General features: G+C 66.3%; 2 protein-coding genes across 13 annotated transcripts; both read right to left on the bottom strand.

Moving 5' to 3' along the window:
- Positions 1 to 4671: 4671 nt before the first annotated feature.
- Positions 4672 to 9589, bottom strand: LOC138985799 (sperm flagellar protein 1-like). Of its 7 annotated transcripts, none has more exons than XM_070363573.1 (6): positions 8856 to 9516; positions 7671 to 7895; positions 7439 to 7548; positions 6802 to 6896; positions 4957 to 5013; positions 4672 to 4840 (listed from the first exon to the last, which is right to left on the bottom strand). In XM_070363573.1, exons 1-6 carry the CDS (start codon positions 8906 to 8908, stop codon positions 4703 to 4705), a joined length of 678 nt encoding a protein of 225 aa, XP_070219674.1. In that variant the 5' UTR covers positions 8909 to 9516; the 3' UTR covers positions 4672 to 4702. The 7 variants fall into 7 exon arrangements, with proteins under 7 accessions (XP_070219674.1, XP_070219672.1, XP_070219673.1 ...); XM_070363575.1 differs by having other exon boundaries at positions 4723 to 4840; positions 6715 to 6896; positions 9379 to 9585; XM_070363577.1 differs by having other exon boundaries at positions 4723 to 4840; positions 9379 to 9585.
- Positions 9590 to 9904: 315 nt separating this feature from the next.
- Positions 9905 to 21604, bottom strand: ADAM8 (ADAM metallopeptidase domain 8). 6 transcript variants are annotated; one of them, XM_070363551.1, is made up of 24 exons: positions 21331 to 21601; positions 20227 to 20330; positions 19325 to 19401; positions 19172 to 19250; positions 18995 to 19071; positions 18683 to 18866; positions 18370 to 18429; positions 18148 to 18216; positions 17701 to 17870; positions 17517 to 17598; positions 17031 to 17179; positions 16691 to 16868; positions 16377 to 16466; positions 16104 to 16293; positions 15935 to 16016; positions 15454 to 15616; positions 15021 to 15098; positions 14464 to 14548; positions 13387 to 13501; positions 12745 to 12922; positions 12307 to 12390; positions 12104 to 12157; positions 10765 to 10842; positions 9905 to 10401 (listed from the first exon to the last, which is right to left on the bottom strand). In XM_070363551.1, exons 1-24 carry the CDS (start codon positions 21374 to 21376, stop codon positions 10351 to 10353), a joined length of 2523 nt encoding a protein of 840 aa, XP_070219652.1. In that variant the 5' UTR covers positions 21377 to 21601; the 3' UTR covers positions 9905 to 10350. The 6 variants fall into 6 exon arrangements, 3 of the variants coding, with proteins under 3 accessions (XP_070219652.1, XP_070219653.1, XP_070219654.1); XM_070363552.1 differs by having other exon boundaries at positions 12104 to 12154; positions 21331 to 21599; XM_070363553.1 differs by lacking the exon at positions 12104 to 12157.
- Positions 21605 to 22615: the final 1011 nt, after the last annotated feature.

Raw genomic sequence — 22615 nt, 5'->3', positions numbered from 1 at the left:
GGCAGCCTCAGGTCACCAGGAAGAAGGCCCACTGGAGCCCTGAATGCCCAGCCCGGCGGGTCAGAGCCAGGGCCCTTGGGTGGTAGGAACAAAGGGGAGGCCTGGGGGCTGAATATGAGCACGTGTGCATGTGTGTGAGGACCTGTGACCTTGCAGTGGTGAAGGGGGTCCGAGGGACCAGCAAGGAATGCTTGGTCTCTCCTGGGGTCTGGCCTGGTGGGTGGGCTTTCCTCTGGGTGCCCAGAAAAGGCTCAGCACCCACCAGCCAGCTGCCCAGCGTGGCTGCGTGCGGGGAGCTGGGTGGGCAGCACAGTGCCCCCAGGCTGGGGGGCTGGGGGCCGTTGGTCCAGGTGACTGCCCCTGTGGGGGCGTCCAGACACGCCCCCCCCACCCCTAGCCTTGCGTTGCCCCTGGCCACCTCCTCGGCCTCTGCGTCTGCCCTCTGCCTGGACGGCCACTCAGCTGACTTGAGGGCGGAGTCAGGGGCATTTCACCCCGTGCAGCCTGTTACACTGTGGGCACTGAGATCCCACAGAACATGTGGTGGGGGTAGGGGGGCTGAGCCTGGGGTCCTCTCGCCTCCCCTGGGGTGAGGCCAGGGATGCTCGGGCCCTCTGCGTCCCCACAGCACCCCGCTGGACACCCCGAGGCTCTGCTTTCCCTGAAAGGCGAGAGGTGGATTGTGCCTTCAGCTGCCGCGTTGGCTGGTTCTCTGAGGGAGGGTCTTTCTTTGAACAGGGAGGGACACGACAGATGTCCAGTGTGTGCGTGACCCAGAAGCAGGACTGCCTCTCAGGTGAGCTTGCCAGAAGCATTGTTTTCACTGTTTCTTGATTGTAGAACACACTGCTCCGATGGGAATTGTCAGCAATGCGGAAGTAACCGTTCTCCCACCCAAGAGCCATCGCTGTGAACTGATGGGCTTCTGCCAGCCAGTTCTCCAGGCAGCTCTCCACCACTTTCGGCAAGTCAGCATGTCGGCAGCGGTGGGCCCCCAGAGGGGGTGGAGCTGCCCCTTGGGGCACCGAGGGCCCGACCCGCCTTGGGACAGCAGCCAGTTGCTGTTCTTTCCTGTCTTTTCTCTGGGTTTTCATTTCTAATCTCCATCAATTGCTGCTGCTGCTGCTACTGCTAAGTTGTTTCAGTCGTGTCCCGACTCTGTGCGACCCCATAGATGGCAGCCCACCAGGCTCCCCCGCCCCTAGGATTCTCCAGGCAAGATTACTGGAGTGGGTTGCCATTTCTTTCTCCAATGCATGAAAGAGAAAAGTGAAAGTGAAGTCGCCCAGTCGTGTCCGACTCTTAGTGACCCCATGGACTGCAGCCTACCAGGCTCCTCTGTCCATGGGATTTTCCAGGCAAGAGTATTGGAGTGGGATGCCATTGAATCCGCACTAATTTACTACCTGAATTTAATCAAAGCTTTGAGCTAAACAGGACTTCCCTGGTGGCTCAGACAGTAAAGAATCTGCCTGCAATGCAGGTGACTCAGGTTTGATCCCTGGATCTAGAAGATCCCTAAGAAAGGAATGGCAACCCACTCTAGTATCCTCACCTGGAGAATTCCATGGACAGAGCAGCCTGGCGGGCTACAGTCCCTGAGGTTTCAAAGAGTAGGGCTGAGTGACTAACACTTATACTGTTTGAACTAAACAAACTTTATGTTCTGGGTGAACCTCTAGGTCAGTTTTTCAATATACTTTTTATTTGGAGAATAATTACCTTACAATTTGCGATGGTTTCATGCAAGCTGTCGCTAGTTCACTTCTCACACATTTTGTGCAGCTAGGGTGTTTTTCCTCTGGAAAGGTGCTTCTCACGTGTCAGAGAACACTCAATACATCCACATCATCAGGCCCCGCTGCTGCACCTTGCGGAGTAGAAACGCGGCCTGGCTCGCTCTCAGCCTTGAAGCCCGGGAGCGGGAAGCCCGGGGTCCACCCCCACCCCACCCTCCAGGATGGCTCTATGGCCCTGTGGTCAAGCACCCGCGCCCCTGCCTGCTGGAGCCCTAGCCGTTGAGGCATCAGCAATGCCCAGGAGCTCGGGCCGCCTCAGAGGCGCTGCAGCCCCGATCTTCGCAGCCTCAGCCTCGCACCCCGCCACCCCCGACGCCTCGTGCGCCGCCCGTGCCCGGCCTCTGCCCCGCTGCGCCGCGTCTGAGCTGCAGCCTCTCGCTTTCTTCACGCCTTTGCTCAGAAGTCAGCCTTGCTGGGCTCCCAAGGGCCCTCCTCCCACACGTCCGCCTGTTCTCATCCCACCTCCAGGCTGTTTCAGGGGCGCGGTCCCTCGCCCCAGGCCCCCCTTCCCGCTGGACTGCGGCGTGCCACGTGGGCAGGGCGGGGCTTCCGGGAAGGTCGCGGCCCCAGCACCGCCCACCCCGTCGGGAGGACCTTCCTCTGTAGCAGCCCCGTGGGCGCCCCCCGCCCCCAGCCGCGTCCACAGCAGCACGTCCAGCTCGCCATGGCCAGCATCTCCCCAGCGTCGGTGGCACTCACTCGAAACCCATCTGGGAAGGAAAGGCCGGATCAGTTGCTTCAGAAATCACGGAAACAGACGTGCCAAGCTGGGGAGGGCATCATGGGGGCAGCGGGGGGAGGCCAGGAGCTCCCACAGGCCTGGAGGCCACTGGCGTTTCTGTCTACACTGCGGGCTCCGTGGTGCAGTCCACACCGCTCACCTGCGTTCAGGTGGGTGGAGGCCTGGAGGGTTTCTGGCTGACACGGGAATTAGCATAGAGCCCTCCAGTCCTCTGCAGCAGGAAGGTCACCAGGGCTCCAGCCCCGCATCACAGCCTCTTGCCATTTTTAAGGAGGGTCAGTTCAGTCGCTCAGTCGTGTCCGACTCTTTGCCACCCCATGAATCGCAGCACGCCAGGCCTCCCTGTCCATCACCAACTCGCGGAGTTCACTCAGACTCAGGAGGGCGTGATTCCTGCCCTGGCCACACGGGGCCGTCCTTGGACCAGCCTGGGGGCCTCAGGGGTAGTGAGGGCGTGGCCTCCTCAGCACCTCTACGGCAGCGGCGGCCGCGTTTCGCGGAGGAGACTGGGGAGGCCCAGGGGCAGGCTGCCTCTGCCCACCCTGGGCAGGGGGCATCCCTGTGGGCCTGCAGGCTGTCATTCACACCTCTGCACCTCCAAGGGTCTCCCCTAAAAATGTTTTAAAATCATAAAATAACGGGTGCAAAAAGATCTGCCAGATGACTCGCCGGGCGCCGGGTGTCCACCCACACCCGTGGAGGCAGACACCTAACAGGCCCTGGTGTCTGCGTCCTGGTTGCGGGAGGGGCAGGGCAGCCTGACTTCAACATCATTAACCCCCAGGGGCTGTCTCTGCACCCACCGTTCAAGGGGAAAGCTGGGGTGAGCTCACAGTGAGTTCACCAGGCCTCTAACAGCAGACAGCTGCCCCTGGCCAGCAGCAGTGAGTGGATGGCACGAGCAGCTCGGGTCAGCGGGTGGCCACAGAGCAGCCTCACCTCATGTTCTTCCAGGGACAGCCTGCCTCTGCGTCTCCCCAGGGCCCAGGCCTGGCCAGCTCTGCCCATAACCCACCGCCCAGCACACAGCCATCTGGCCACCGGCCAGGCTGAATCAGTGTGCCCTGTGCCTGACCCCCACCCTGGCTGCTCCTCTGCGTTCCTGTCCCTGCGGGTGGCATGGAGCCTTCAGCTGGCAGGGTGGGGGGCATGGTCCTCCACAGGCCCCCCGGCCTTGTTTCCTGTTGAGCCCGCTCCTGCCCCTGGACCCGAGACACTTTGAGCTCTGGGCTGTGGAGCCCGTCTCCCTCTGTGGCTCCTGATGCTGGAGCGGTGGGGGCTGCTTGCAGCCTGGATCCCACAGCGGGCAACCCGGACCTGCCCCCAGACACATCCTGGGGCTTCTCTCCAGGGGCGAGGTTGTGCCCAGGAGAAATCTGAGAGATGGCCCCTCCTGGGCGACCCCCCCAACCAGCCTCCATGGCCCCTCCTGGGGAAGCAGACCCTCCGCCTCAAACCCCGGGTCCCTCCAAGCCTGGGGGCCGGATCTGTGCTGTGGGGTCAGGGCTGCACGTCTGACTCAGGGAGGACATGGGCTGACTCAGAGCAGCTCCGAAACCGATGGAGGTTTCTGCTCTGACGCTGCTTCCTGAAACCCTGCAGGGGCCCCGGGGCGTGTGAGTGCATACGGGGAAGGGGGGCCAGTGAGTCAGTTGTTGGGGGCGGGGTGGGGAGGGAGTACCCTGGATGCTGGAGCAGGAAGGCGCAAGTGCCAGGACACAGGACAGACAGGACACAGTCCCTTGCCCCCAACCTCGGCATCTCAGGACTCCCTGGCCCCCACCCTGATGGCCCCACCCAGGGCCAGGGCCCCACATACACTGGGGGGAGCCCGTCCTGGCACTGCTCTGACCCCCAAAACCTCCAGAGCAAGGAGGGGTGACTGGCCATGTCGGGTGACCACTGTGAGGTCCCCACAGGCACCCTTCAGGGAGCACAACCTCCCGCGAGCTGTTTCCACGGGGCCCCCGGGACAGCAGGTTGGCTGACTCGAGACGCTGCCCCCACCCCACCGCCCTCAGCACACAACTGCCCGCAGATGCTCCACGTTCACAGTGACGCTGGGACGCTCAGGGGCTCCAGGGAACCAGACCCATCTTCATGTCCAAACTGGTCTTCTTGGTGGGGAGGAGGCGGGGGGGTGGGGGGCAGCAGGGGAACCTCAGGCCACATCGGCTGGGCACCCGGGATGTGCAGTCAGGAGGGGCCAGGCCTCTGCTTGTGGACACGCTGGCTCGGGTCCTCCTCGGTTGCTCCACGTCTGATGGACAGTGCGTTGCCACACCCAGAAACACCCAGTCTAGGGGATTTCCAAGTGGGCTCGAGGTCGGAGTCTGGTGGACAGGGGAGGGGGCCCTTCTGGCCCCGGGTGCCCCCTCCCTGGGGCTGGTCCCCCCGTCGCGTGAGCGCTCTGACCCGCTGGTCCTTTAGTTTCACCGGGTGCTCCAGCCTGGCCACCTTCATCTGCAGAACCTGCAGGAACACACACCCGAGGGACGCCTGTCCACACTCCTGCGGCGGGCAGCTTCAGCCCCAGGCTGAGTGTCTAGCCAGCCCCCTTAAAGGCCACACCGTCAGCAATCAGACCAAAGGCCCTCAAGCAGGCCACTCTGGGCAGAAACGTGGGTCCCTGAAATGAGCCTGAGACCCCAGGTGATAGAGGACAGGCCAGGAGAGGGAGGGGCTGCCTGAGACCCAAGGAGCCTCCTGGCCCGTTCCCTTTGCAGCCCTGCCCAGCGGCTCAGCCGGGCCAGGCCAGGTCCTCGGAGCAAGCCTGCCGAGGGGACAGCCTCACGTGCAGGGGTCACTCCTGAAGGGAAATGGCCGAGAACACGTCCCCAGGCAGACAGACGGTCAAGGACCGCCCGCCCAGCGCTCCTGCTCAGCTGTCTTCACGCACAGCCACTGCCCCCCAGCCTCCCCCAAGCAAGGCCAGGGCGCAAACTCCCCTCCTGGAAGGAGAGCGCCCGCCACGCCCCAACAGTAAGAGTGAACAGATCTGGAAGTTCGTCTGCCCCCGAACGCGTGTCCAGAGGACAGAGGGCTCCCGCTGGCTGAGGCAGGGGGCCAGCGTCTCAGGAGACCGACCCTCCGAGGGCCCTGAGCTCCAGCATGCCATGGCTGGCCGCACTGCCCCTCGGCGGTGAGCATGAAGGGTAGGGGCGTCCCGAGGCTGGACGCTGCCTTGTTTCAGCTGATGCTGCAGGCTTGGACCCCGGCATGGCTGGCCCCCCCCCTCGTCAGCCCTGGGATGCTGCCCCTCCACGCCCCCCACCCCCACATCTGTTCTATCTGACGTCAGTGACGGTCACGGAAGCGGAACTCAACTGTGTCACCCAGACAGCAGGTGAGCTGTCTTGCCCTCTGGGTTTCAAGAATCAAACGCGGTTGGTCCTTGATCAATCTGGTGGCGGGGGGAGCCGCAAGCCCCTCCCCGTCGGGTCTGCAGCGCAGACCACAGCGCCTTGGTGCCCATCTAGTGAACACCGCCGTGCGGTTCAAACCCTGCTGTTCTGCGGCCCACGGTGGCCGTGCCTCCGTGTCAGCATACGGCCCAGACCGCGCAGGGAATGAGGGCGGCAAGGGGCCTTGCTGAGACAGGGCTTCCTCCCTGCCATCCAGCAGATGCAAACCACAGGATGACGCCACCTTCCTGCTTCCTCAAAAAAGCTGCATCAAGACTCGCAGAGCCAGCAGGAAGCGCTTTGTCATCACCATTTCTACAGCTCCTCCGACACCGAGGCTGAGTGGCCTGCACGCCCCACCCCCCACTGTCCCAGGTCCAAACATGCAGCCTGGACGCCCAGCCAGAGCACGCAGGGGTTGCTGAAAGAGCACGCAGGGGTTGCTGAATGGCAGTGACACCCAGGCACCTCCTGAACCCGGGAGTGCTGGAGACCCTGAGCGAGAGGGGGAACAGGCTCGCCCAGAACAAGGCGAGCGCCCCAGAACCAGGCTTGCGTCTCAGGGAGCTGCCTTCTGCTCCCTGACTGGGCCCCAGGGCCCTCGAGCCTGCTGTCTAGTATGTCTGGGTGGCAAGGCCTGTGAGTCTGCAGCCCCTGACTCGTGGTCTCTGGTGTCTGATGACAGGCAAGGCTGGTTGGTCAGTCTCCGAGGGGTGGTGGCCCACTGTACTTTCCCCTCTGCTTCTGGGTATCTCTGGGATACACTCACGGGCTCCCCCGGTCAGGGGCCCCGCCTGGCTGCCCCTGCCTCGCCGCATGCTGGGCCAAGCTACTTGGAGGCCGCCCAGGCCTGCACCTTGACGGTCCCCCGCAGGACTGCCAGCACCCGCTCCTTCTCCTCCAGCAGCCGCTGCGGCAGCCCAGGGTCCAGGTGCTGCCAGGGCTCCCCGGCTGGAAAACAGAAAGGCAGGCACGGGCCTTTAGCGGGCGGGCAGGCGGGCCAGTGAGGGCGGTGCAGAGGGTTCAACCCGGAGCCCACCCTCTGCATGCACAGTGGCCCATCTTCTCCGGAGCCCTCTGACTCCAATGGGTCTCTGCCCCAGAGTGCACTGAGAGGCTCAGCAGGCCTGCGAGACCACCGGACACGTCAGCTCCGGCCTCCAGCTCGGGTAGGGGCTGTGCGTTGTGGCCATGTCGGGCCTGAGCTGGTCCGCAAGTGCAGCCGCCACACCTCTGAACGGCTTCCTCATTCAGAGACGCGACCCCTGAGCCTGACCCCTGAGCCTGAACGACAGCCACTTGGCGCCTGTGGGCAGGGCCCCTGCGGGGGTGACGGGAGCGGGGCTCCCTCTGAGCAAGGCGCACCCCTCCCCCTGGGTGCCACCCCCGCGGGGGGCAGGGTGGTCTGCCGGGCACAGGCCCCCACACGGGGCGGGGGTGGGGGGGCGGTCTGGACACCCCCAGCCTGTGCAGGGGAGGCGAGCCCCACCCACCAGCGTCACCACTAGAGCGTCCTGCTTCCTGCAAGGGGCTCCAGCGTTGTGCCGTGAGACCCCCGGAAGAGGCTGACTCTGTCCTTGTCCGCAGGCCTGCCGGCGTCTCCCTGTCACAGATGGGCAGGGGGACGGGCTCCCTGGAGGAGGGGGCACGGTCTGGACCCAAGCGCTTCTGAAAAGGGATGCAGGCCAGTTGGGCACGGGGACACGGGGCTTCGCCCCCACTTACTTCCTGGTTTTACTCTCATCGGCAGGCAACGAGCCCGTGTCCCAACACAGCAGAGGCCATGGCCACATGATGGTACCCACGTGTCCAGCCATGCCGGGCGGGTCCTCGCGGCCTCCACCTTGTCCCTCACTGCACACAGGATGGGCTCGATGGCCCCAGGGGTGTTGACGATCACCTTTCGGATCTCTTCCTGAGACACTGAGACCCAACTTGTGGAAGACTTTCCTGCAGAGGCAGCAGGTGCAGCCCTGAGACCAGAGGCCAGGTGGGGACGCCCACCTCGTGCGGAGCGGCTGGACTGGGGTGCCTTCCGGCCCCCGCACCCACAGGGGCCTGGGGCCATCTCGTTCCCGGTCGCCACCCGGGGCTCACGGGGCACAGAGTGCTGTGCCTTCAGGCCAGCTGAGTCCCCGGCCCGCTGCCACCTCCCTAGGCAGCGCTCATCCTCCTGAGGCGCCTCGGCTCACCTCCCAAGCGCTCAGAGCCTGACTTCTCACAGGTCTGCCTGCAGCTGCCACCTCTCCAGGCTTTGGGGGTGGGGGCAGCCGCCCACCCCACCTCCAACTCCCCCAGTCTCTCTCCCCTCCGAGTAAGTCCCACCAGAACCTGCCAGGCCTCAAGCCGGCTAAGGCACTGTGCCCTCGGGCAGTGTCCTCCAAGGGCCCTTGGTGGCTCCGCATGCCCTCCCCACTGCAGCCTCGCAAAGACCCAGGTGGCCGCCCTCAGGCTGCTCCCTGTCACTTCCTGTGCTCCTGCCTCAGTGTCCTCACGTGACTTGTCACAACTGACGCTGGCCCCATCTCCTCACTTATCCGTCTTCCCTCTGACTCGCTGGGCCTGAGCAGCCTGTCACCCAGAATTTTTGGCGGGTGAGTGCATGAGAGGCGAGGTGAGTGAGCAGGATAATGCCCTGCAGAGTGTGTCTCACGGTGACTGTTGCTGGCCTCTTGGTGGGGAGCCCCCAGGAGCCTCAAGTGGAACTGGACAGAGTATCAGGGAAGCCCACGGCAGGGACACAGCCTGAGAACCTGTCCACAGGGTGGGGGCCGCCCATGCAGGCCCGCCTTGGGGAGCGAGGAGCGGGCCCAGCAGGGAAGGCGGGGCGGAAAGCCCCGCTCGGAGCCCCGCTTGTTGAGAACGCTCCAGTTGCTGCGCTTCTGGCCGGTGTTGCAGGTGGGGACGTACTTGTGCAGGTCCACGAGCCGGGGGCCAAAGAGCTTCACGACCTCCGCCAGCATCACTGGGGCGGGGCGGGCAGGGGTGTGGGGCGAGCCGAGGGGCCCCGGATATTTGCATATTCGTCCCCCAGGGCCTCCACACGGAGGAGGATAGACAGGGGTCCCGGGGAGCCCCCGCAGGGTGTGGGCGCCCCGGCGGGAGGACCGTGAGGGCCAGCGGGCTCCAAGGAGCTGCTAGGGGACCCCCGGGGCAGGCGGGGGCGGGGCGTGAGGAACTCCTGCCCCCCTCCCCCCGCCCCACCTTGCCGCCCCACTCCTCCTCCCAGGGCCATCGAGGCAGCGGCTCTCCCGCCCCTCCCCGGGGGCCTTGACGCCCCGGCTTCGCAGGGAGCCCAGGGGCGGGGACCTTGCCCGGGCCGCGGCCTTCGCCTGGCCGTCCCGCCAACCAGGCCCCGGGGCTCCCGCTGGCCGAGGAGGACGAGCGCTGGGCTCTCGGCCTGGACGCCCGGGCAGGCCCCCCGGCCCCTCACCGCCGTCGCTAAAGTCCCGGGCCAGGTGGCGCTTGCGGCGGCTGGGCGGCAGCGCGTCCAGCCAGGCGTAGAGACGGTGGAGGGCGCCGGGCGGCAGCGGCGGCGGGGCCGGGGGGCGCGGCCTGGCAGCGTCCAGCATGGGGGCGGCCGGCGCGGCGCGGCGCGGCCAGCTGTTAGGCCGTTGCCGGGCGACGGCGCCGGAAGCGCCTGTGGGACCGGAATTCCGGGAGGGGCCGGAAGGGCCGGGACCGGAAGGGCGGGGCGCAGGTGAGGGCGCGGGCCCGCTGGGTGCCCGCCGGAGGCTCGGGGTCGGGGCGGAAAGCCAGACCCGACGCGGTGAGGTTGGGGGGTCCCCGAGACGGTGAAGGGCCGGCGGGCCCGGCGCGCTGCCGTCCAGGCATCGACAGTAGACTTCTGTTTTAACAAGCGTTGAACTCTTCCGTCTTATAAATTAAATTCCACATTGTTTCGCATGCAACACTTTACGCTGATCTAGTAAAAACTTTCCGTCATTTAAAACTTGATCAATAATTTAATCGTAAAATAGAAACTTTTTATTAAATTTTTGAGCCCTGCTGAAGGTGCACCTGAGGTTTTCAGGGACCCAGATAAGACACCAGTGGCCGTCTGAAGACACACGTGGTTGAGGAGGGGCTGGCCTCCCCCAACCTCCTTCCCCAGGTCAGGACAGCAGCCGATGGCCCAGCTGGGAGTCCTGGGCCCAGCCAGGGAGTGCCGGGTCCAGAGGCCCTAGGCTGTGACCTTGAGACACCAAAGAGTGATCTTGGCCCTTAGGAGCTGGCTCTTCTCTTAGGACAGTTCAGAGAGGACTCAGGCCCTGATGGGGTGGAGGGCCTGGGGCCAGGCGGCTGCATCTGCTGCTGCTGTTGCTGCTGGCGAGGTCACAAGACCACACGCAACATCCAGACAGGTGCACAGATGCCCCTGAGGGTGCTTTGAGCTTGGGCCCCATCACCTCCTCTGGACAGGGGGTTTCAGAGCAACCTTCGGGTCAGCAGCTCCCTTGGGGAAGGAAAAAAACCGATAGTAAAGACCATCTACTACAAAGAGCACAACTGAATCTAACTTCCTTTTACTTTTCTTAAAATTTGGATCCTCATTTCATCCAAAAACATGACTCTGCTCAGAGTGGCAACAGCCCTGGATATTAACAGCTGATGCTTTATCAAGAAGTCTATTCTCTATCCAGAAGCAGTAGACTTCCGTACTTACACCAGCGCAGAAAAAGACGTTAGCAGCCGGAAGAAGCAGTAAGCACTGAGAAGTCCTCTGACAGAGTACAGAGCAGAGATTACGGCCTCTTGTGGGGAAGCGAGCGAGCTCTGCCCCACCCAGTGGGCACTGATCTGGCAGTGAGTGCCTCACCTGAGTGGGTCCAGGCTGGGCCCCTCTCGCTCCAGGCTTGATGGGTGGCATCGGGGGAGCACAGGTCGGCTTGATGACCTGGGAGGACGGAGACACAGCTGATGGCTGGCAGTGCCCGGGCGCTGTCTGCCCAGCACTTCTAGGAAGTTCCCTGGGTGCTGTGCTCGGCCCCGGACTGGCCTGCAGGCTTCTCTGAGCTCTCTCTACAGAAAATTGCCTTCAACACGGTCCCTGCCCTGGCTGGTACCACCTTTGAATGAAACCCAAGCGTGGCAGGGCGCCCATTCCTGGGCCTGTCGGGTCATCTCACCACCCTGCCCCCTTCCCTCAACTCCCCGCCTCATCCCACCCCAACACTACCCAGGAAAAGCTCTTAAATTGCCAAAATATGGGTCTTTGGAAGGTCTAAAACCAAGGATTCGCCACTAAAAGGTGCGTTTGTTTGCATTTCAGCTTTCCAGGGGCAACCTTGTCTGGGGTGGGGAAGGAAGGTCTGTAGCAGGAGCCCTGCTCAGCCCAGGCCAGGGTGGGGTGTGGCCCAGCACCCGGAGGGCCCTGCTAAGGGGCTGGGGGCTGAGGGATGGGGGCGGCCTGCACTTTCTTCTCCAGCACAGTTCCCTGGCTGCCTCCACTTCTTGGGCTGGAAATCTGTCTGCCTAACTCCCCCGTCCCTGTTTGGCCTGTCAAAACCCCTCCTAAAACTTTATATAAAGACTTTTTCTTGTAATTTTACTGTAACTCTAAAATTAACTCAACGTGAAAAGTTAAAAAGAAAAGAGAAATATTCAGTCTTCATTGAATAGACACTGCAGTAACGGTTGTCCCAGGCGAGATCCACCAACAGAGGCCCCGTGGGTTGGCCTGAGGAGGAACCGGGCTGGTGTCTCTCCAAACACCTCCAAGCTTTAACCACAAAGGGAGGAGGGCTCTAACAGTGACACCGCTGCAACCGGCGATGAGCTCACACCACCGGGACGGACAGGCTGACACGGGCCCACAGGACGCCTGGTGGCAAAGCCCCGCCCCAGGAGGGCAGAGAAAGCCTGGTCTTCTGGGCCTCACCATCTGTCAGAGCAGGGGAGCCCCCGCCTGCGGGGAGGTGAGAGTGTGTCCAGGGGTGTGTAGGACCCTCAGCAGTGCTCCCAGCAATGGAGGCGACCCACCAGAGCCAGACCTCACAGTGGGTAGAAGGGCCTCCCACACGCGCCCCAAGGCAGGGGGCCTGCTGGGGCACCAGTGACTCAAGTTTGGGAGAGACCTTTCCCAAACCGTGGAAGCCTCGAAAGAAGGGAGGCGGGGCCCACAGCGCCCCTGAGCTGCTCCCCCACGGCCCTCTCACCTGCTTTGGCTTCAGCACCGGAAGGGGTTTGGCAGGAGGAGCGGGTCTGAGCTGCTGGGAATGGGGAGGACTGGTCAGAACCCCCAGGCCTCCTGGGTGCTGTTTATGCCCTCGCTGGGATGCCAGACTGTGCGCCTGGCCCACCAAGTGCAGACACAGACCCTCCTCCCCCAGGGCCCGTGCTGTGCCCCCTCCCTGCTCACCTGGCCCGGGGCCTGCGGCGGGTACACAGGAAGCGGGGACGGCGGGCTGGCCTTGGCGGCTGGAGGCTGAAGGGAGCCTGGAGGCTGAAGGGAGCAGGCGTGAGCCTGGGTCTCCCAGGGCAACCATCCCCAGAGGGGCCTGGCTCAGAGCTGCCCCCTAGCCGCTGAGGACCCAGGGTTCTGGCCCCTCCCCCGGCCCTGGGGTCACACGGAGGTCTGGCAGCAGCACAGGCCTCTGGGCCTCCAGACCATCCTGGGATGGACGCTGCAGAGACTGAGCCTCAGGCTCGATTCCGCTCCCCGCTGAGGCGGCTCCTCAGACCCCTCGTCCTAGAGCCTTGGTTTCACCTCTAAACGGGGGTCACGGAGGCCACTCTGAGCCTCGTGAACCTGAGATCTGGGGGTGGCCTGGAGTCTGTCGGGACGGCTGGCGCTTACAGCAGGGGGTGGGCGCTTAGGGGTCACCGAGGAAGCTGTGGGCTTGTGGGGCTGGGAGTAAGGGGCCAGCTCTGGGGAGCCCCCGGGGGGAGCCTGAGCCCCGCCTTTTGCAGGCTTGCTGAGCCCTTCGTGGAACAGAGGGTTGGAGAGTCCCATGGCCGTCTTGGGTGCCACATTCCTAGGAGAAATAAGATGGGTCAGTGTGTCCTGGTCTCAGGATTCAGCCCAGGGAATTGAGGCTCCTGTGCGTGGGGACCCTGGCCTGGCCCCAGACCCCTCAGCTGCAGCTGCCCTGCGGGGTGTGCGGGCCACAGCTGCGCAGGGAGAGCTCTGGGGTCAGGCCAGGCCCGGGGCAGGGAGGCTTGGAGGCCATTGGCAGGCGTGTCCTGCCGCAGCCAGGGGTGAGGTCCCCACACGGCGGGCTCAGAGGGCAGTGTCACCCCCGGGCAGTGCGCCAGTGTGGCCTTCTCTGAGTTTCCTCGTCACCAACCTGTCCACACAGCCCAACCTGCTCCTGCAGCAGAAGGCAGGGGCCCAGGGCGGGGCCGCCACCATGGGGTCCCCTCTCCCCCCAACAGCGCCAGCAGGCGACTGGCCCTGCACACGCTGACGTCCTCTGAGCCCAGAGTACAGCTCCCCCACCTCCTTCGGACTGGGCTCCGGGCCTTGCGGTAGATGAGCACGCCCGCCAGGATCAGCGCCAGTACCACCAGGGCACCCACGCCCACCAGCACATGCGTTCGGAGGCTCCCAGGGGCTGTGGGGGCACAGAAGGCCAGGTGTTACCAGGGCCGGACTTGGCTCAAGGCACAGGGACCGGGAGAGCCTGCCAGCAGCTCAGCCCTGGCCAGGCCAGCCCGGAGCTGAGGAGGGACAAGGGGACCACCTCCTTGGCGAAGCCAACAGCCAGAACCCTGGCCACGCTACCCAAAGCCCAGGCCCTGAGGCTCCGAAGCCAACAGCCAGAACCCTGGCCACGCTACCCAAAGCCCAGGCCCTGAGGCTCCGAGACCTGGTGCATGACACCGGCGCTCCGGGCTCCTGGGATGCCAGTCGGGGGCTTGGTGGCGGGTGGCCTGGTTGGTGGGCAGCCCTTGGTTGAGGGCTTGGTGGCAGGCGGCCTGGTGGGTGGGCGGCCCTCGGTCGGGGACTTAGTGAGTGGCCCTCGGTCAGGGGCTTGGTGGGCGGCCCTCGGTCGGGGGCTTGGTGGGCGGCCCTCGGGTGGGGGCTTGGTGGCGGGCGGCCCTCGGTCGGGGACTTAGTGAGTGGCCCTCGGTCGGGGGCTTGGTGGGCGGCCCTCGGGTGGGGGCTTGGTGGGCGGCCCTCGGGTGGGGGCTTGGTGGCGGGTGGCCCTTGGCCCTAGTGACGCGGGTGTGGCCGGGCCAGGCCCCGGGGGCCGCAGCGCTGTGCACACCTTGTGTTCAGTGGGAGACAGTGGGGCTGGGAGGCCGGGCCCTGGGCCCAGGCGGGTTGAGGACCAGCTAGGAGCGGCCTGCGCCACCTGCAGCTGTCCTTCTGGGACAGGCCTCCCCTCTCAGGGTGGGCGCCCTGGACCCGTGCGCTCAGGCTGCAAGGCCACACTCTCCACAGGCCCCTCACGGTTCAGGGCACACGGCCTCCTCTCAGCCCTGCCCAGGTGGTCTGAGGAAAGGCAGGACCCCCGCCCGGACCCCGTCAGGCCTGGGAGCGTGTGAAGAGGCGCGGGCCCGCCCAGCCTACCTGCACGCGCGTCGGCCAGCGGCTCTGCACAGTGGGGCGGGGCCCAGCCCGGGCGGCAGTGGCACTGACCCTTGTGGTTGCACTCCTGGGGGACAGCCGGGTGTCAGGGCCTCGGGACGCCCGACAGAGGACGGGCGGGCTGTCTAGGACCACCGCTACCAAGGCTTCACCACAGGTGCCGATAGCCGCAGCCCTCCCAGACACTGCAGGGCTTGCTGAGCAAAGCAGGCATCGCCAAAGGGAGCAGGGCGGCGTGGCGGTGAGCTTTCCTCCCCAGGAGGGGACACAAGAGGGCACAGCCCCGGGGCCCTGGCCTTCCCAGTGTCAGAGCTCAGAACCAGATGCTTCACACCTGACCATCCTGCCCACGTGTCCACCGGCTCTGACACCTGGGACATCCCCGACAGTCCCCGCCTCGGGAGGTCCCAACAGCTCCCAACATCCCCAGGGTGCCAGCCTTGGCCCTCTGTCTGCCTCGGGGCGGGGGGTCCAAGCATGGCCGGCACATCTCTCAAGCCCAGAGGGCTGGTGGCGGGCTGTGCCCTGGGCCCACGTACCCCGTGGCTGTTGCACCGGGCGGAGCAGTTCCTGGATCTGTACACGTGGAGGTCCTGGCAGAAGCCGTCCCAGCAAACCTGGAGAACAGCGGGGGTCTCCTGAGGTGGCCAGTCTAAACTCCTGCTTGAAGCACCCAGTCTCCACCATCAGCCACCATGGGCGGGCAGGCCACAGCGCCCACCCTCCCGACGGCCCGCCTGCAGGTCATCTGCTGGCCAACCTCAGCTGTGGGGAAGGACTGCGCCCAGCCAGCCGTCTGCGGCCACCAGGGCCGGAGGACCCCCCGCCCCGCGCCCACCCCCAGGGCTCGCAGACTGTCTTCAAACCCGTTCACTGACGGGGGGCTTCTCCCACAGCCGCCACGGCCCTGCTGTGGGGCCTGCAAGCTCGCCCTGAGCCCAGCAGCCTGACCGGGAGGCGTGTCCGGCCCACCTGCTGCTCCCCGCACTTGGTGCCCTTGGGCACCGGCTCATACGCCGTGCTGCCGTCCTGGACGATAACCCGGCAAACGCCTGAGGAGATGGTGAGCGTGCAGTATTCACGTTCCGGGGCCTTCTGCCCCCCCTCACAGAAGAGAGTGCCACACTTGTTGACCCTGGGGACAGAGGGACGAGCACGGGGCTGCTCTCCGGGGCTTCCTGCTCCAGGCTCAGCGCGCCAGGAGCTCCGAGGCCCCAGGCGGCCACAGGCATCCACACCTCAGCCCCAGGGGCCCGCCCTCCTACAAGGGCAGCACGCTCGGGCTGAGGGTCCCGCAGGGCAGGGCAGGGCAGGGCGGCCCCCCCACCCCTGCCATCCGAGAGGCCCCGACTCAGCCTCAGACTCCTTTGTGCAGAGGACCTTCTTGTGGCCCCAGGGAGGGGGACATCCCAGGCCCTGGCCCCAGGGGAGTTGGGCCACGAGGGACGCTCACCTGCCGAATGGCAGGGGGACCCCAGCCCCGCAGCCTTTGGAGATGCTGTAGAGGAAGCAAGTTTCCACCGCCACCCGAGAGCCTGCAGGCAGGAGCGGGTCAGTCCTCCGGCTTGGGACCTGCTGCCACCCTCGCCTCCCTGACGGTCTCGCGGCTGTGCCCGCCTCACCTGGCCCCCACAAGTCCTGGCAGCGCCGGGCCAGCGTCGGGCAGGCCCCGTTGTAGCAGTAGCCCCCTGGGCAGGGCGTGCCGTTCTCCCGGAAGGCGTCCTCAGGGCACGTGGGCTGCTGGCCGTCACAGTGCTCGCCAAGGTCACACTGGTCCTTCGCGGGGCGGCACAGCTCTCCGGCCGGCTTCACCTGGTTCCAGGGGACCAAGATCAGCATGGGAGCGGGAGGCCCCCAGCACGCACGCCTGCCCTGAGCCCGGGCCCCAGGCTCACCCTGCACTCGTGGCAGCAGGTGCCGTGGGCGCACTCGGCCCCCTCAGCCAGCAGGCAGGTGCTGGCATTGCAGCAGCGGTTCTGACAGTCCTGGGGAGGGGGCGACAGCGAAGGTCCAAGTGGGCCGCACACCGGGCCCCCCGCCCCCGCCGTGGGAGGACTGGTCACTCCCACCCAGCAGCCCTGCCGGTTGTTTCGGGAGGTGTGGCCGGGTGTGCAGGGCACCCAGGGGTGAGGCACAGACGCCCAGCCTGCAGATGGGAACTTGTCCCACGAGCCCAGACAGCGGAGGGTGGCGGTGCTCAGCTCTGTACCTCGGGACGGCCACAGTCACACTGCTCCCCGCGCTCCAGGAACCCATTTCCGCACACAGGGCCGCCCACCAGCCGGTCAAGGTCCGGGGCGTCCACCAGGCAGGCCGTGCGGGGCTTCTCCACGAACGTCTCCAGGTCGGCCTGGCTGCACTGACTGAACTTCCTGGGGTACTGGGAGCTGGGGGCGGAGCGGGGGAGGGCTTCCAGTTATCAGGAGGGTCCCTGGGGTACCGGGAGCTGGGGTCATCCCTGTTATCAGGAGGGTGGGTGGAGCCAGCTCTGCGCGCTGACACCACCCCCAGCCTGGGGCCCTGGGCCAGGCTGGACTGCCGAGCCTCACCCGATGCTGGCCGCCATCACGCAGCCGCCGCCCTCCCGCGGCACGGGGCAGTAACAGCCGGCGACGTTCTCGTCGTGGTCCATGCCCAGGTTGTGGCCCATCTCGTGGGCCATGGTGCTCGCCACACCGATGGGGTTCTGGCTGTGGTCCTGCAGGGGGGCCGTGCTGGCTGGGGCTGCTCCCAGGGCTGATGTCCCACCTCAGTGCCCGCTCCTCCCCCACTGTCCGCCCCAGGGAGGCTGAGAGGCTTGGCGGTGCTCCCGCCAGCGTGGCTTCTTCAGACAGCAGATACACGGTAATATTATCACAAGTAACAGTAGCAGCGTCAGCGCCGTCCCGGCGGCCAGGGCACAGCAGGGGCAGAGCGGGGGACCTGAGTGCCCTGCCCCCTTTCACGCGCTCTGCGTCAGGCCCGGGCCTCACGGCCGCCCCCGCCCCCCACGGCCGGCTGCAGCCTCTGTCCAGCGAGCCCTGCAGACCCCGCACCTGGTTCACAGCCCCGGAGCTCGGGGAGCACATGGTGGACACCTTGGCCAGTCCCACGGTGGTCCCGGTGAAGTCGACCCCGCTAGGAAGCAGAGCAGCGTCCGCTGGAGAGCGGCGCCCCGGAGCCCGCGCCCCAAGCCCCTCACCCCAGGGGCGGCGTGGCCCCGCCCCCCAGCTGGCTCACGTGATGAGCTGCACGTTGTCGTGCGCCTGCCGGCCCACCAGCTCTCGAGTCCGCCAGGCCAGGAAGTTGTCCAGTGTGGCGTCGGGCTGGGAGCTGATCTGAATCTTGTCCCCACCATTCCACATCTCCAGGCCCACGAGCACCACGCGGAAATTGAGCTCCTGATAGAGCTGTCAGAGGACAGGGAACCGCGAGGGGCAGGCTCAGCGGTGAGGCTGGCGGAGGGCCTGAGGCCCCGCGGTGTTCACTGTGATGCGAGGGGTCTCCAGGGCTGGGGCGGGGTCCCGGCTCCCCACTCCCCCGGCGTATGGCTCTACCTGCAGCCCGGCCGCCACCACAGCCGCCCCAACCCTCCTGTCCAGCGGGGTTTCTGTCAGGCTGGCCCGGAGCTGCCCAGGGGTCCCAGCGGCCCCTGCTGGAAGCCCCCAGAGTGGAAGTAGCGCCCACCTTGTCCACGTGGTTGACCACCTCCAGCACCCGCTGACGTACGGCCTCTCTGCTCCCAAACCGCTGGAACTGGAGGATGGCAGACCCTCACGGGCAGCCTGGGGCTCCACACCCACCCCACCCCCACATCCCCCCTACACCCCCCACCCAGCATTCCCCCTGCGCCCCACACCCCCGCACCCACCCCGCATCCCCCCTGCGCCCTGCCCCCGCCCCAGGTACCTCCTTGCTGTCCGTGACCACGAATAGCTCCACGTAGCGAGTCTCTCTGGGTTCTGACCACTTTTGGGAAGCGATGACAAGAATCCAGTCAGCCACCAGCCACAGCCCTCCTGTCCTCAGCCAGTCTCCACACGCTGACCCTCTCCCGGGCCCTGGAGCTGGCCCCCCGCTCCGGCTAGCGCTGGGGGAGCCGTCGGGGGTGGGGGCTCTGCTGCTGTGGGGCGGAGCCAGGCGCAGGCCCACCCCTCCCCGCTGAGCAGCCAGCAGTCTGGGGGCGCTCGGGCCCAAGCAGAGCGGCCGGGCCTCCACTCACCCGGGGTCTGAGGGCTGCAGACACCCGCGGACCCAGGATGCTCTCCAGGCTGCTGTCATTGACGCCGCAGGTGCCAGCCTCCTGCTGCAGGTGCTGCGCCAGGTACAGGGCGTGCGGCCCTTCCTCCCCGGCCTCTGCCAGGGGCTCGATCAGGCGGACAGCAGGGCCCGCCTGGAAGAAGCCCCTGGGGCAGAGACGAGCGTGACCCTGAGTCTGTGGCCCCAGGGACCCCACTGCCGCACCCGGCTGACCCCTTCCTCCTGGCCCCCGCTCACTCTGGAGGGTGAGGGGCGTCTGGCCCGCAGCACCCACCTGAGGCCGGCACAGGTGCTGAGGCTGGCGGCCGAGTGCGGGTGCCCCTCCACGTGGCCCTGGTAGAAGCAGTGGTCCTGCGGGAGGGGGGTGTGAGGACCCTACTCCCAAGCCTGGCTCCCCACACCCGGCTCCCGCGCCCGCTGCTGGCCCGGGGCAGGAGCACTGGGGCCCTACCTGTCTCTGCAGCTGCTCTGTCACCTGGGAGCCATTGGCTGCTGTGTAGGTCTCCACGTAGCCCGAGCCCACCAGGTCCCTGGAAAAGAGCCACCGTGGTGCCCTGGCCGCCCCTGGTACAGAGAGGTGCGGGGCAGAAGGATGGGCGCTTACCTGTTCTTCCGAAGGTGCAGGGTGAAGGTGTGCCCTCGGGCCCCTAGGACATAGCTCACACTCTCTGGGTACAGGCCCTGGGCAGGGGGCAGGGAGGGGTCCAGGGTGAGGCCCTGCCCGGCCGCGCCCACCTCAAACCTGGAAGGGCAGCGGGGCTTGGGCTGTACCCAGGAGTGGGGCAGGTGGGCAGCTGCACCCAGAGCTGGGCCTCAGGCCGCGGGGAGAGGACAACGCCCCTCCCAGGCCACGAGGGGGAGGGGGACCCCGGCCCCGACATGGGACAAGGGGGCCGGGCCGCCCTCCCTGCTCCAGGGGACCCGCTCCTGCAAGGCCTTGCCCCTTCCAGCCCCCCCCAGGCTGCAGCTGACCCTGGGACCTTGCGTGCGGAGCCTGCAGAGGGGGCTAGGGGCCCAGGGCGGTGGGCGGCGCCTCCCGGGACAGGGAGGGTCAGGGCTGTCTCCACCCTCACATGCAAACAAGCAGGCGCATACCCTGTCAGGAATGCCCCCAGGCACCTCCGGGGAATCCCAGCCCGGCCCCAACACCCGGGAAAGGTGTCAGCGAGTCAACCCTGGGAGTGAAACCGGGGCGGGGCCCTGGCCCGCGGGCTCCAAAAAGGAAGACGGGGCTGCACCAGCCGGGGCCACCCGAGGCAGCCCTGCCTCCAGGGTGAGCAGGACGGAAGAAGGTGAGGCCTGAGGGCAGGGGGCAGGCTGTTCCGGCGGAGGTGAGCTCCCAGGAGTCTGCCCAAAGGCCTGGAAGCCCCCTGGCCCTCAGCCCCCTTACTACGATCGGGGGCACACAGGGAGCTATCACCCTGCTCAGAGTTGGAAATGGGCTCTGAGGGCCCAGGTTGGGGTGGGTGGGGGGACCCCCTGGGCCAGCATCCCGCTGAGACTTACCAGGTGGGAGGGCAGAGCCCGCCGAGCGCGGGGTGCAGGCAGGCGCCGGGGCCTCACCACCTCGTACTGCTCCACATGGGGCAGGGCGGCCCTGGGGGCAACCTCTGTGGGAGAGGGGGATCAGCAGTGCACAGCACACCCGCCCGCCCCGGGAGCCCCTTCCCAGGCTGCCGTGCGCGGCCCCTTCTCTGGGGGAATTACCACAGACTCTGAGGTCTGGCTCCCCAGCCGGAGTTGGGGCCCTGCCTTAGACCACAGGACCCCCACCTGGGCGGTGCCCACAGACGCTGCCCAGCGCCAGCCCATCTCGGAGCTCACCAGCTGCCACCTGGAGCCCAGGGTGGCCTAGATACCGCCCCCCTCAGGGGCCAGGGCGCACACAGGCCCTGGGGGGTGGGGGAAACCGGGTCTGCCCGCTCATCTCCATAATCACTCAGCTGCGTCTAAAGGCGGAGTGAGAGCCTCTTCCGCAGCGTTCACCCCGACTGGAGCTCGAAGCTGCCCCGTACCCGACCAGACAGCCCAGACCCCAGCTGACCACCGGCCTCACCCCCGAGATTCTTCCTCTTGCCAGTGTTAGTGGTCGTGCCCCCATTAGACTGTCTGGCAAAGCTCCAGGACAGAGAGGCCGAGGGGAGGGCGCCTGCCTAGGAAGTGCCCTCACCCCAGAACCCCAGGAGGCTCTTGGGAGCCAGGGTGGGGGTAAAGGCCAGCAGCACGGCCAGTCCCCCCAAAAAGTCAGGTCCCCATGTGGCTGGGCAACTCCGTGGGGTGTCCCCGACCCCCCAGCTCCAGGCCACCGCTCCCCATCCTCCCTTCCTCGCCAGGCTGGGGGTCCCAGCAAAGGTGGGCAATCACCCCCGGGCCCTGGAATGGAGCGGGGGCAGCCAGCCCTTCACTCTGAACTTCCCTGCAAGGCCCTCCTCCAGCGCAGGAACGCCCAGCTGACCATTTACCCACACAGTTCCCTTTTGCAGGTTCCCTGCGTCCACCGCCCGTGTCTCCCCGCTGACTGGCTGACTCCCCGAGACGAACCCAGAGTCCCGCGCGGGGAGCCGCGAGCCAGGCGGCGGTGCAGGCAGCGCGGGCCCCGCTCTCACTCACCCTGCAGCCCCAGCGCAGTGAACAGCAGGAGCCCGAGGCCGCGCATGGCGGGGGTCTGGCGGGCGTGGGGTGCGCGCTGGCCTTCGGGGGCGCAGGGATCCGGGGTCCGGGAAGGGCGGTGAGAGCAGGTACCGCCACGGCTGCGCCTGCACTGAGGTTCGTCTTGCGCTCAAGTCAGGTTCCTTCCCGCGCGCCCCACCCACAGCGACCAGCCCCCGGGCCGCGGCCAATCAGTGCCCCGGGTACCGGGAGGGGCGGGGCCCCCACCGCCTCCCAGGTCTCCCGCTAGTCCCCCGAGGCTCCCAGTCGGGTACTATAGCCAGTGCTCAGCACAGGGAAGTTTGCTAAATGTGAGCAGAATTAACCAGGGGCAGGTACTGCGTCCCCCAGGCGGGTGAGGGACAGGCCAGGCTGCCGGGGGCCTGCTGGGATGGTGGCGTTAACTAACTGGGAAGGGCTGTGTGTGTGTGGGGGGGTGGGGGTGGGGGTCTCTTGGGGCTGGGGCATCCCTCCAGCTTCCTGGGAACAGAAAGCCCCAGCGGCCCCTGGGCAGCCCTGTCCCCAGGCCCTGAGGCCTCGCTGGGGAGCCTGGTGCAGGGCGCACCCAGGGGCAGCCGCTTCACTAGGGGCAGAGACCCTGCGCTGTGGAGAGGGTGCATGCGAGGCTGCCTGTCCGGTGAGCAGCCCAGGAGCAGGCCACTGTGCCAGTGCCCTGCACAGCGGCTGGATGCAGCCTGCCCACTGGCGGCTCTCCTGGTTTCTGCCAGTCCTGCCCTCCGGTCCTGCAGGGTGGGGCTGCCCCTCTTTGGCCTGGTACCCAGGGACCCAGGCTTCCTGCAGCCAAGCCGTCCACTGGCACCCACATCTCCTTCTTGACTGGCTCCCTGACATGGTCAGACATTGGGGCATATCAGGGCCTCAGGTGAGATGGTGTGGTGCTCACGAGTGGTTCCAGACCAGAGGTCAAAGTTCACCAGGCCATCATTTCCCCGGAAGTGAATGGCAGGAAAAGAAATACAGGGCAGGGCGGGCTCACACATACTCTGGGGTGCCCTGGGCGCAGGTGACAGCGGGGGGCAGAGGTGGCTTCTGTCCCTGAGCTCACATCACCAAACGACGTGTGTGAGACGCCCAGACCATCTGCCGACTGTACTTCTCTTCCCTGGAATTGCGTGTTACCTGATAGCAGAAGTTCAAAGGCAGCCTGACCCTATTTGGGCAAAAATACCAGCTGCTGGGACTGCACGGCCTCCCACAGAGCTGCCCGGAGCACAACAGGCAGCTC

The sequence above is a fragment of the Bos mutus genome, chromosome 26 (assembly GCF_027580195.1).
Source record: "Bos mutus isolate GX-2022 chromosome 26, NWIPB_WYAK_1.1, whole genome shotgun sequence".
Lineage (NCBI taxonomy): Eukaryota > Metazoa > Chordata > Mammalia > Artiodactyla > Bovidae > Bos > Bos mutus.
Note: the sequence above shows the minus strand (reverse complement) of the source record. Positions and strands in the feature narration are given on the sequence as shown.

Excerpts from the sequence above, each read along its gene's own strand:
- LOC138985799 (XM_070363571.1), bottom strand. The coding sequence starts at position 8,908 with ATGCTGGCGGAGGTCGTGAAGCTCTTTGGCCCCCGGCTCGTGGACCTG. Across the intron at positions 7,896-8,855 it reads CGGCTCGTGGACCTGCACAA|GAAAGTCTTCCACAAGTTGG; the intron begins GTACGTCCCCAC and ends CTGCCTCTGCAG. Across the intron at positions 6,897-7,438 it reads ACGCTCTAGTGGTGACGCTG|CCGGGGAGCCCTGGCAGCAC; the intron begins GTGGGTGGGGCT and ends TCTGTTTTCCAG.
- ADAM8 (XM_070363551.1), bottom strand. The coding sequence starts at position 21,376 with ATGCGCGGCCTCGGGCTCCTGCTGTTCACTGCGCTGGGGCTGCAGG. Across the intron at positions 12,158-12,306 it reads CGCCGCAGGCCCCGGGCCAG|CAGCTCAGACCCGCTCCTCC; the intron begins GTGAGCAGGGAG and ends CCCCATTCCCAG. Across the intron at positions 10,843-12,103 it reads CGGTGCTGAAGCCAAAGCAG|GTCATCAAGCCGACCTGTGC; the intron begins GTGAGAGGGCCG and ends CCGTCCTCCCAG.